The sequence below is a fragment of the Phyllobates terribilis genome, unplaced genomic scaffold, assembly GCF_046119375.1.
Source record: "Phyllobates terribilis strain yellow unplaced genomic scaffold, ASM4611937v1 Scaffold_5__5_contigs__length_657084704, whole genome shotgun sequence".
NCBI classification, from domain to species: domain Eukaryota; kingdom Metazoa; phylum Chordata; class Amphibia; order Anura; family Dendrobatidae; genus Phyllobates; species Phyllobates terribilis.
In genome coordinates, this window is record NW_027362765.1 from 54,156,742 (window position 1) to 54,170,140 (window position 13,399).

The 13,399-nt window shown below is 41.4% G+C and overlaps 1 protein-coding gene across 1 annotated transcript in view; it reads left to right on the plus strand.

Moving 5' to 3' along the window:
• LOC141271950 (uncharacterized) overlaps positions 1-12,879 on the plus strand; it is a 38,293-nt gene extending 25,414 nt beyond the window's left edge. The window contains exon 7 of the mRNA XM_073682200.1: positions 8,042-12,879. Within this exon, the coding sequence (XP_073538301.1) occupies positions 8,042-9,300 (1,259 nt within the window). The 3' untranslated portion in view covers positions 9,301-12,879. The remainder of the gene's footprint in view (positions 1-8,041) is intronic.
• Positions 12,880-13,399: the final 520 nt, after the last annotated feature.

Consider the following 13,399-nt stretch of genomic DNA (forward strand, 5'->3'; position numbering starts at 1 on the left):
TGATTACCCATTGTGTATCAGTCCATGCAACTTGTTGACCAGCAAACATTGATGCTAAAACTATGCAGATTGACTGAATACTCGAACAATAAGAGGTGACCTCATCCCACCTTACCTCTGACCTGTGGATGATGACCTGAAGGACAGATGTGGGTATAAAAAGGATTGCTATCCTTCTGCTGAAAGACTCTACATGTTAATAGCCAAGGCACCATGGCTCCAGCCGGAGGCATACAGATTTGAGACACTCTATAGTACACCAACTTAAAGGGAACCTGTCATGTAATTTGGAGCATGTAAACTGTCCCCAGGTTGTTGTTAGTGATGCAATGTGCATCACCAACATGCTTTTTTAAAATTGGCGCTATAATCATTTGCAAAAAACACTTTAGATACTTATATCGTACTTGCTCGTTTAGTTACATGGGTATTCTTCACTGTATTCAGTCCGGCTTGTCACCGCCCACTCAATCAAGTCACCTGGCCACGTACCTCAATGGACTGTCAGCTTCCTAAACTTGTCGTTGCCTCCTCTGTGGGTGGCCGCCAAAAGCGGGGTGCCACTGGTGGGGGTAGTCGGCCCTGGAAGCCCCGAAGTCGCAGGTGCTCTAATCCCAGTGAGCCAGCAGTGGGGTGAGATGCTGTAATTTGCACCATCTTCTGTATTCGCTGAGACTGTGCTGTATTTTATTGTCTGTTTGTGGTTCAATACAGTGTTGCCACAATGTTTTACCCTCACTCTGTGTTGTCTGAGTAGTATTATGCCCACGGGGAATTAGTGCGCGCGTTCAGTGGGATGAACCTTGGTCCGTGCGGTCTTTTTAAAGACAGCCGAGCCAGTGGACGAAAGGACCCACTGACCATCGTGTCTCCACAGGAGGGAACTACTGTAGCGTCAGCATCCCTGCAAGCTTCCCATCCTCCTCTCCTCTGGCATGGACGCCAACTCACTCACTGCCCCGGCCCTCGTGCCGCGCTTCCTTTACTTGTTGCTGCCTCTTGGGGTCTGCACACACCTGGCAGATCATCGGGCACTGCGCTTTAGGATGATGCGCGCTGTCTCTTTAACAGACCAGGTGCGCGTGCACCTTAAGTGTCCCCAGGAAGTGTCTGGGAGACACTTATTATTTAAGGCACCTCCATCTCTTAGGAGGTGTCTGAGCAACATATTCATTCTGCTTGTTTGCATAATTGCTAGTCCTCAGGTCTCCAGTTCTAGTATATCTTCCAGTACCTGCCATGCCTGCCTGTATACCAGCCGTACCTGCCGTGCCCGCCTGTATACCAGCCTTACCTGCTTGTACCTGCCATTCGTGCCAGCACCTGCCTTGTCTTTCAGTATACTTGCCTGTACCATTCGAGCCTTCCCATTCATTGACGGTCCAGCTTCCTGCCCTTTTTGGGGTCAGTTGTCGTGTGTCCGAGGTCCATCTTGGAGTAGCACCTGACTTCAGTCTGGAGCCAAATATAACCACACCTTCATGGGCTCCAGCGAAGGGTCTGTTGTTCGCATAGTTACGTCCCTCCAGGCTATCCTCAGTCCACGGCACAGTGGTTCCACCACCATTCCCGTTACAGCAGTAAATAAATAGCAAGATTGCATTAAAATAATATAGGGTTCTCAGTTAAAAAAAAATATATATATAAAAGCCATCCCACCACATCAAGTTGACCCTATTCGGGGCGTCACTAACCTCTAATATTAAAACCTTATCATATGTCAAGTGACATAATGTGAATAAGGGCAGAGAATGACTGAGACCCGACTAATGTACACACAGTCATGGAGGGCTAGAGAGGGCGATTTTACAGTGTGGATGGTTATTTGGAGCCATCATGCTGACTGGAAGGTTGTGGGGGCCGTTCTACTGAATGGAGGCACATTATACTGTATAAAGGGCTGTGTAGTGATCACAGTTGGGGCATCATACTGTGTTGAGGTCACCATACTTTGCGGCGAGAGGGTTGAGGGGGAGGGGAATACAGTAGGGTCATCATACCGTGTGTGTGGAGAGTACTGTGGAAGAATTCACTGTGGAGGTATTATACTGTGTTTCGGCAGGACACTAATTGGCATCATACTTTATGGCAGCAATGAAAGGGCAATCTAAGGGCTTCAATAAGAGGAAAAATACTTTTTAACCCCTTTCTGACCCAGGGCTTATTAGTACGTATCTGTGCCCTGGGCCTTATGGGCCTGATATGTATTAATACGCCCTGGCGATTTCGCCCGCACACAAGCGGTGCGGGCGAGATCGCCGCCGGGTGTCAGCTGATTGTCACAGCTGACACCCTGTGCTATGTGCAGGGAGCGGTCCCGCACTGCTCCCGCCACATTAACTCCCGAAATGCTGCGATCGATCGCAGCATTCCGGTGGCGAGAGGAGGTAAGCGCGATACTTAGCTTCTCTGCCGGCGTCCAGTGGCGTCTGAATCCGGTCCCAGATGTTGCCATAGTGACCCGACGTCATGATGACAACATCCGGGTCACCAGGAGGCAGGAAGTTGCTTTGGTCATGCGCAGTGCACGACCAAAGTAACTTCTCCCTGTGCAGCGCTAACAGGCTGCATAGCATAAGGAGCTGCTGCTCTCTATGCCATGCAGGCGATTAAGCTGCAAAAAGTGAAAGTCCCATAGTGGGACAACGTGAACAAGTAATAAAAATGTCAGAAAGTGAAAAAAAAAAAATAAAATTGTAAAAATATAAAAAAAAAAAAAAAAAATGAAAATAATAATAATAAAAATATATATATATATATTGTACCCATAAATAAATAATCTTATGAAAAAATAAATAAATAAACCAATAAAAGTACACATATTTGGTATCGCCGCGTCCGGAACGACCTGACCTATAAAACTGTCTCACTAGTTAACTCCTTTAGTGAACACGGTAAAAAAAAAAAAAAGGGAAACATAAAACGATGTTTTATCATCATACCCCCAAACAAAAAATGGAATAAAACACGATCAAAAAGACGAATGTAAATAAAAATGGTACAGCTGAAAACGTCATCTCGTCCCGCAAAAAACAAGCCGCAATACAGATCCATCAACAGAAAAATAAAAAAGTTATAGCTCTCAGAATAAAGCGATGCAAAAACAATTCTTTTTTCTATAAAATAGTTTTTGTGTAAAAGCGCCAAAATATAAAAAAACTAATAATAAAAAAAAAAAATGCGGCACCGCTGTAAACGTACGCACCCGAAGAATCAAGCTACCTTATCAATTTTACCACACGCAGAACTGCATAAAAAAAACACAAACAATTCCTGAATTGTTGGCTTTTGTTTATTCTGCCTCCCAAACATCGGAATAGAAAGCGATCAAAAAATTTAATTTGCCCGAAAATGATACCGATAAAAACGTCAACTTGTCCCGCAAAAAACAAGCCATCACATGACTCTGTCGGCCGAAATATGGAAAAATTATAGCTCTCAAAATATGGCAATGCAAAAACTAGTCTTTGCAAAAAAATGCGTCTTTTAGTGTGTGACAGCTGTCAATCATAAAAACCCGATATGAATCTGGCATCGCTGTAATTGCACCGACCCGAAAATAACGTCGTCTAATCACTTATACCACACGAGGACCGGCGTAAAAAATAAACTTTAGGGTTAGGGTTGTGCTAGGGTTAGGATTGTACTAGGGTTTGGGTTAACGTTGGGCTAGGGTTAGTGTTGGGGTTAGGGTTGGGGCTAGGGTTAGGGTTGGGCTAAGGTTCGGGTTGGGGTTGTTATTTTTTCAGAAGTAAAGAAAAAAAAATTACGATATGGCGACTAGTGAGCGCAAGTACTCGCTACTTGAGTTTGCATCGGGTGCTTGGGTATGCACCGAGTATGGCGGGTGCTCGAGTGACATGCTCGAGTCTCCTGCCCAAATGTTTTGCAGCTGTTATACAGCCAAAAAATCCTTGCGGGGATTGCCTGCCATGCACGAGCAATCCCCGCATGTTTTTTTTGGGTGTCTAATAAAAAAAACATGCGGGGCAGGGACTCGAGCATGTCACTTGAGCACCCAAGATACTTGGTGCATTCCCTAGTACCTGATGCAAACTCAAATAGTAAGCACTTGCACTCAAGACTAATGACAACTTATTCAATATGATGACCTATTGTTATCAAATTCTGTGTCGTACCTCAAAAATGTTCAAAATGTTCACTATACGCCTTGATAAAATCCTGGAGGGGTGTAGCTTCCAAAATGGAGTCACTGGGGGAAGGGTGGGGTGATTTCCACTATTTAATCTTATCAGGGACTCCCCAAACGCAACCTGTTACCCTTGTGAAAATGCAAAATTGGGGGCTGAAAAACATTTTTGTTGAAAAAATGTGAAAATGTTATTTTTACGGTTCAATGTTATAAACTTCTGTGAAGCACCTGGGGAGGTTTAGGGTGCTCACCACACATCTAGATAAGTTCCCTAAGGGGTCTAGTTTCCAAAATGGTGTCACTTGTGTGGAGTTTCCACGGTTTAGGCACATCAGGGGCACATCCGCTAATTATTCAAGCAAATTTTCCATTCAAAAGTCAAATGGTGCTCCTACCCTTCCGAACTCTGCCGTGCGTCCAAACAGTGGTTTTCCCCCACATATGGGGTATCTGCTTACTCATGAGAAATTGCACAACAAACTACATGGTACAATTTCTCCTGTTACCCTTATGAAAATGCAAAATTGGGGGCTGAAAAACATTTTTGTTGGAAAAATGTGAAAATTTTATTTTTACGACTCAATGTTATAAACTTCTGTGAAGCACCTGGGGGGGTTCAAGGTGCACACATGCATCTAGATAAGTTCCGTAAGGGGTCTAGTTTCCAAAATGGTGTCACTTCTGGGGGGTTTCCACTGTTTAGGCACATCAGGGGCTCCCCAAACGCAACATGGCGTCCGCTAATTATTCAAGTAAATTTTACATTCAAAAAGTCAAATGGTGCTCCTTCCCTTCCGAACGCTGCCGTGCGCCCAATCAGTGGTTTTTCCTCACATATGGAGTATCTGCGTGCTCAGGGGAAATTGCACAACAAATTTTGGGGTCCATTTTTTCCTGTTACCCCTGTGAAAATAAAAACATTTGGGTCTAAAGTAACATTTTTGTGAAAAATGTTAAATGTTCATTTTTTTTCTTCCACATTCCAAAAATTCCTGCGAAGCACCGAAGGGTTAATAAAGTTCTTGAATGTGGTTTTGAGCACCTTGAGGGGTTCAGTTTTTAGAGTGGTGTCACTTTTGGGTATTTCTGTCATAAAGGCCCCTCAAAGTCACGTCAAATGTGATGTGGTCCCTAAAAAAATGGTGTTGTAAATTTTGTTGTTAAAATGAGAAATTGCTGGTCAACTCTTAACCCTTATAGCTTCCTACTAAAAAAAAAAATTTTGTTGCAAAATTGTGCTGATGTAAAGTAGACATGTGGGAAATGTTATTTATTAATTGTGACATATCTCTCTGATTTAAGTGCATAAAAATTTAAATTTTGAAAATTGCAAAATTTCTGATTTTTTCACAAATAAACGCAAGTGATATTGAAGAAATTTTACCACAATCATGAAGTACAATATGTCACGAAAAAACAGTCTCAGAATCAGGGGGATCCGTTGAAGCGTTCCAGAGTAATTACCTCATAAAGTGACAATGGTCAGAATTGTAAAAATTGGCCTGGTCATTAACGTGCAAACCCCCCTCGGGGTTAAAGGGGTTAAGGGCTGCAAGATTGTGAAATATGCTACTCTGTGTCCCCGCCGAATATTACATTTTTTAGGGGAGCTAGCCGAACTGGAACTTCTGCTGTGTGGCTCCATGATTTCTATGTGCGCCTTTGCTTCATACATGATATTACTGTTCTCCTATCCATCTTACTCTGCTAAAATGCATGTAGGGAAAGAATAAGGCTATGTTCACAAACGTTTTTTTCTGCTGCTAACTTTTCTCTGGCAGAAAAACAGCTGCATAACCACAAAAAAATGAATAAAATTACCAACTTTTATTAAGTAATTAATATAAAAATATATAGAAAGGAAAAAGACAAGAAATGGGAAAGGTCAATCAGACCACACACAAAAGGACACTATAATATAAAACGGTAAACCTATCAATATGATCATATGCACATCAATCAAGTATAACCAAAATGTATATATCTCCACAAATAACAGATAAAGTGCACTGTGCAATTGGGTACAAAACTAATAAATTCATCCGTGTAAGACAATTATATATAGAAAATAAATCCAAGTGGATATATATTATTAAATGAATCTATAAATATGTATACATATAATAAGTATTGCACTCCAACAATAGATATAGTAAGGGCATATACACTAAAATGCCAATGAATAAATAGACAGATAGGTACTAACCCTCAAGGTAAGTAGTGTCACATGTGTGAGTCCTGCATCCAACGCACGTTTCGCTGTCGCTTTCTCAAGGATAAGGATGATCCTTGAGAAAGCGACAGCGAAACGTGCGTTGGATGCAGGACTCACACATGTGACACTACTTACCTTATATAGAGTCATTACACACAGAATGATCTATTTCAAGTGTTTATTTCTGTTAATGTTGATGATTATGGCTTACAGCCAATGAAAAGACCAATTATCTCAGTAAATTAGAATACTTTATAACAACAGCTTGAAAAATGTTTTTAAAATCCGTAATGTTGGCCTACTGAAATGTATGTTCAGTAAATGCCCTCAATACTTGGTCGAGGCTCCTTTTTCATCAATTACTGCATCAATGCGGCGTGACATGGAGGCGATCAGCCTGTCGCACTGCTGAGGTGTTATGGAAGCCCAGGTTGCTTTGATAGCAGCCTTTAGCTCTTCTGCATTGTTGGGTCTGGTGTCTCTCATCTTCCTCTTGACATTACCCCATAGATTCTCTATGGGGTCAAGGTCAGGCGAGTTTTCTGGCCAATCAAGCTCAGTTATACTGTTGTTTTTAAACCTGGTATTGATACTTTTGGCAGTGTGGACAGGTGCCAAGTCCTGCTGGAGAATGAAATTTCCATCTCCAAAAAGCTTGTCAGCAGAGGGAAGCATGAAGTGCTCTAAAATTTCCTGGTAGACGGCCGCGCTGACTTTGGTCTTGATAAAACACAGTGGACCTACACCAGCAGATGACATGGCTCCCCAAACCATCACTGATTGTGGAAACTTCACACTAGACCTCAAGCAGCTTGGCTTGTGTGCCTCTACACTCTTCCAGACTCTGGGACCTTGATTTCCAAATAAAAATTGGAACTTTGGGACCTTGTGGAGTGTGTGAATGACTGCCTTCCGGACATCTGTCAAGTCAGCAGTCTTTCCCATGATTGTGGAACCTACTGAAACAAACTAAGGGTCATTTTTAAACGCTTAGGAAGCTTTTGCAGGTGTTTTTTGTTAATTATTGTAATTTACTGAGATAATGACTTTTGTGTTTTCATTGGCTGTAATCCATAATCATCAACATTAACAGAAATAAACACTTGAGAAAGATCACTCTGTTTGTAATGACTCTATATAATATACGAGTTTCACGTTTTGTATTAAAGAACTGAAATAAATTAACTTTTTGATGATATTCTAATTTAGTGAGATGCACCTGTACCTAAGTCTTTGTGCTGAGATTCTATTGTTGGATAGTGATTTGTTTTGTGATTAGTTCTCACACTTCTTGCATTGCTGTTGGACAAATGCTTGTTGGGCGAACAGTTACCTCCCTCAACTTCACCATGCATGTAATTTTGGTTCTGAATCAAGTCTCTACCAGACATCTCTTGTGGCTTATCTTCCATGAGAACAAAATAATAGGAAATAATAGGAAATTCAATATATTCTATTGATACATGCTAGAAGTGTAGTTCATTCTGCCAAATTGCAGAGTTTGGGGGATTTTCCTCCAATGTAGCTGAGACTTTAGGTTAGGTATTAATAGGAAATTTCCTACATGTTTTGCAATTTATATCGAAATTTAAATTTCGAAATGTTATTTAACAAATTATAATTTTTTGGTGCTAAAATTTAAAAAAAGTAATACCAGATTTTTTTCTTGGCAGAAGACTATGCTAGAAGCTCAGAAGGACATCTGATATCTTCAGATGATCGTGGTATGATAGAAGATGTGCATGAAATGAATTTATTCCTTCCAGCTATACCTTCAACCTTTCAAAGCAAAGATTTCTCATCTGATCATTTTCAACAAGTCCTATCTACTAATTCATTGCATACTGTTAAACAAGATAATCATCACCTAAGGAGTGTTGAACATCAAAAGGTTTACAAAGAAGAAAGACCATTTTCATGTTCAGAATGTGGGAAACGTTTTACAATTAAATCAAAGCTTGTGAAACATGAGATAATTCACACCGGGGAGAGGCCATTTCCATGTTCAAAATGTAGTAAATGTTTTACCCAGCATTCAGTTCTTGTTAGGCATCAGAGAATTCACACAGGGGAGAAGCCATTTTCATGTTCAGAATGTGGAAAATGTTTTGGCCAAAAATCACATCTTACTGCGCATCAGAGAATTCACACAGGGGAGAAGCCATTTTCATGTTCAGAATGTGGGAAATGTTTTGGCAAGAAATCACATCTTACTGCGCATCAGAGAATTCACACAGGGGAAAAGCCATTTTTATGTTTGGAATGTGGGAAATGTTTTGGGTACAAATCAGATCTTATTGTGCATCAGAAAATTCACTCAGTGGAGAGGCCATTTCCATGTTCAGAATGTGGTAAATGGTTTAACAAGCATGTAGATCTTGTTAGGCATCAGAGAATTCACACATGGGAGAAGCCATTTTCATGTTCAGAATGTGGAAAATGTTTTACTGATAAGTCGAGTCTCAGTAAACATAAGAGAAATCACATACAGGATAAGCCCTTTTCATGTTCAGAATGTGGGAAATGTTTTGGCCACAACTCACATCTTATTGCGCATCAGAAAATTCACACAGGGGAGAAGCCATTCTCATGTTTAGAATGTGGGAAATGTTTTGGCCATAAACCACATCTTATTGCGCATCAGAGAATTCACTCAGGGGAGAAGCCATTTTCATGTTCAGAATGTGGAAAATGTTTTCATCAGAATTCAGTTCTTGTTAGGCATCAGAGAATTCACACCGGGGAGAAGCCATTTTCATGTTCAGAATGTGGAAAATGTTTTGGCCAAAAATCACATCTTATTGCGCATCTGAGAATACACACAGGGGAGAAGCCATTTTCATGTTCAGAATGTGGGAAATGTTTTAGCCATAAACCATATCTTATTGCGCATCAGAGAATTCACTTAGGGGAGAAGCCATTTTCATGTTAGAATGTGACAGATGTTTTACAAATAAAGCAAATCTTGTTATACATGAGAGAATTCACACTGGGGAAAGGCCATTTCCTTGTTCAGAATGTGGGAAATCTTTCAATTGGAGATCATATCTTGTCATTCATCAAAAGACTCACACAAATGAGAAGTAATTTTCATGTTTAGATTGTTGTAAATGTTTTAAACAGAAATCTTCCCTTGTTTCTCATCAGAAAATTCACATAAGGGCAAACATATTTAGATTTGAGAGTCCTCAGTGGTTTATACCTTTTAATGGCTAACTGAAAAGATGGTAACAGATTGAAAGCTTTCGAGACTACTCAGGTCTCTTCATCAGGCTAGTATAACCCAAAATCTGAAGAGTCACATATTTAATCACAATAGGGCACAGAAATAATGCAATAGATGAGACAGGTGATGAAAAGCAGAGCTATTACTATGGGAGAGGGAAACATTTCTGGCTGTAAATATTTTAGCAGTTCATAGATAAGGACTGTGAAAGTTTTATTGTTTGGTGCAATGTTGTGATGACCCCAAAAGTCTGATGGGCATATTCTAGATGGAGCGACTAGCACGAAACCTGTCTGTGGAAGCCCTATTAAGAGCTGCCAGGCTACCAAATACAGACCTTCCGCCACAGCGGACAATTCAGGGCACTGCACATTATCATCTTTTACTAAATGTGGTACTTGCAAAATAATTTGTGCTCCAGTATTGCCCAATTTTTCTCTTCTCCCATAGCCCTGTATACAACACAGGCACCAAAAATGTTATCATCTCTGCTAATTTGATAAATAAATAAATATACATAATTGTATAAGTTAGTATGGATCAGTACATCTTTGCATTCCCAAAACCGAAATGTTGATTAGTTAATGAACAAAGTCGCATGAGGGCGCATTTTTGGGGGTGACAAGTTTAGGTTTAGATATGTGGATTCTTTTAGGGTGAGGATTAGGAAAAAAAATAGCAACATTGGGCCCGATTCATTAGGACTGGCATTTTGTACACACTTAATGAAATAAATGCATCTTGCAACTGTCATGACATGAGTCGACATACATTTCAGTCATAATTTATGCCACCCTTGTGGCATCAATGTTGATGAATTTGTCAGGCACACTTGGTCATGCCCATTTTTCAAAAAGTTGAAGGACCTGGCTTGGACAGTTGTAAAAACACTTAAAGTTCCTGTATAAAGTTCTTGATGAATCAGACATGTTGTTTTTTTATGGTCTCTATTTTTGCACAAAAAATCTATAAAGCAATCACGGCACGGTGTCGGGCTTAGTAATCATCGGGAGCACCAAGAATGATTGATTCAGAAAAACGGTTGTAATAGAAGACCGCACTGGACATCCGACCAGGGCAGAACTAATCGAATTGCTCATCTCAAATGTATTAGTCCTGTCAGTTTTAGGGCTCGCTCACACTGGCATAAAATACAGAGGCGTGCAATGCAAGAAAACATTGCATTGCACTCTGATCAATGTTACTCAGTGAGTCAGTACTAATTGGCTGGGAGACACCTTGCTGGTGAACACATTAACTTAATGCCTCCCAGATGTCAGCTGGGTGCATTTACCATATCCTCGCGCGCTGCCCCTTTAAGAACAGGAGAACACGCGCTCACTAGGCGCGCTGCCAAGATACAGTGCAGCATACACAGTAACAGGGAGTAGAAGACATGAACACGCCGAGAAATGCGCCGAGGGCCGGATCAGTGAGTAAGCCGGCGTCGCTGCAGGGAGAGAGATGGGGACACCATGCAGGGGTGCCAGCCATGGCGCTACACAGAGCCATGCTTAGGGTAAGACAGGGATAGTAACATTATCGCTACACGGGGAGAAAGAATCCACCTAGGGACCTCAGTGAGCTCAGGGTTGCGCAGGGCAAGTTTCAAGGGATTGCCCCCTTATCTATTCCTAGTGGCAGTGTTCCCCTTTCCATCCATCTCATCGTGCGGCGTCTGGCTCCCTGGTGGAGCATGGCATCTAGGGACTGCCCCACAGTGGTGCTCTTTGTCACCACGGCATCAAAGGGCAGGTGAATACCCAGTAGGCACTAGACGCCAACCCTCTGGGGAAAGTCTGGTCCGTCACGCAGAAGGTTTACACCCGCCAGTGTGACAAAAACATCCCACCGCTGCCATCTAATTGTCATTAACTCCTCTTGCTCGCGACACAAGTGCCTTGGATGCTATTGTAAAGTGGGACTCTCCTTCTCAATCACTTATTGCAGTAGTCTGACAATGAGTTAATCACAGTTCAAAGTTAGCGCTCACATCCACATCACATGTTTTTCGCTGACACCCCTTGCCATTTTGATAGGCCAGTCAGATGCCTGCACTGTTTGTGGGTACATTTAGAGTAGCAAGAACAAGCGTATTACATTTTAGATTTAATATACAAAAAGACTAAAGTGCTTAAAAAGGGTTACAAAAGAAGAAATAACAAAAAGACCTACAGGAAAAACAGTATAAAACAAAAGGGATAAATTTGGTCTGTAAGCGCTTCTCGCAGAGGAGAACGCCGCGGGAAATATGGACAGATCTGCAATACTCATTGCTTCTCCTGGGGTCTGACACTGATCTCTTAGATGACATATTATAACGGGTCTCACCAGACCCCTCACTCCTCTCTCAACTGAGGTAAGAGAGGGATGACTGATTAGATTCAGATTCGATTCTAGTCCAGTTATAGCCTTCATTTATGCTGTCAGTCATATTTTTCCTCAATGGTCTCCTAGAGAGACAATATGGCCGTCATATCATTGAACATCCTTCAAGCATTCCATACATACCACACATGAATATCATATATCCATAATTCAGGGAGATATTGGGCCGGACTGTTGACAGTTACTAAAATCATTGCAATTTTACCCACAGATGCGAATATACTCCGTGATCATGGATGTACATGATTCTGCAAAACTAAAATTATAATACAAAAAAATAGTCAGAGAAGCTACACAAGGTGAAACATTGATGCCCCTGTGTTTAAAGTGAACCTGTTAGCTGATACATGCTGCCCAACGCCGTGGCATTTCAGAGTCAAACATACCTGGCTGAGATAATACAGCCAGTGCCTGGTACATGCTACTCAATCCGTGAGCAACATGTATCAGCTAACAGGTTCACTTTAACTCATATGTGCAAGTGGAAACATACAGGAACACATCTGCTGGCCCAAATGGCTATCCAACATTGACAGTTACCTGTTAATTACGATGTATTCACACTCCATGTCTGGTCTTCATCAGATAACCTGCTTCAATTACCTGTTTACAGCAGGGGGTGCAGGCAGTGATCCAATGCCCCCAGCCTTGGATCTGTAAAACTGTTAACTACACTTATGACACATTCTCTAGATCCAAAAGATCTCATGGCAGCTCTATTCAATGGCCCCTTCTTGTGATTTCAGGGTGAAAATTGTTGGAAATGGTCATAGTTTTCATGACTGCATATAAAATGCTTGTATGTACACAGTTGTTATCGATGATCAGTTCTATATTTGTTATACACAAAGTTTTATTAAAATTCTGCTTCATATGACGTTTAAACATATTTTTTTGGGGGGGACTAATCAATGTTGTTTGAATAGAATATCATTTTCTGTAGCTTGAGCTAAGTAATATACAAAGAAATAAAACAAAATATAAAATTAAATTAAAAGCCATCATGAGCAAATCCAGCCTTATACTTGCTTCAAAGCCATGGTTTCTTCATACCAGTGGCGTACCGCCAATGGCGAAAGATCACGCGACCCCTCATCCACCCACATCGTACTTTCTACTGCATTGGCATCCTGGTCCTGGATGCAGATGCAGTTGTAAGTAATGATGGGAGACGGAGTCGTCAGCTGACACTCCCTCTCCCATCATTCCACCTCTGCATCTGAGCTCTGTGACGTCTTTGCACAGAGAGTGCGATGACGTCACTACAGGGCGCCTTTTGTGCTGAACAGTGCAGAGGATCAGAAGACGCACTGCTAAGACCAGATCAGTGAGGAACAGGGAGAGGTGAGTATCTATTTTTTATGTATGAAGGACTATGTTGAGCCCATAATACTGTATGGAGGACTGTGTGGTGCCC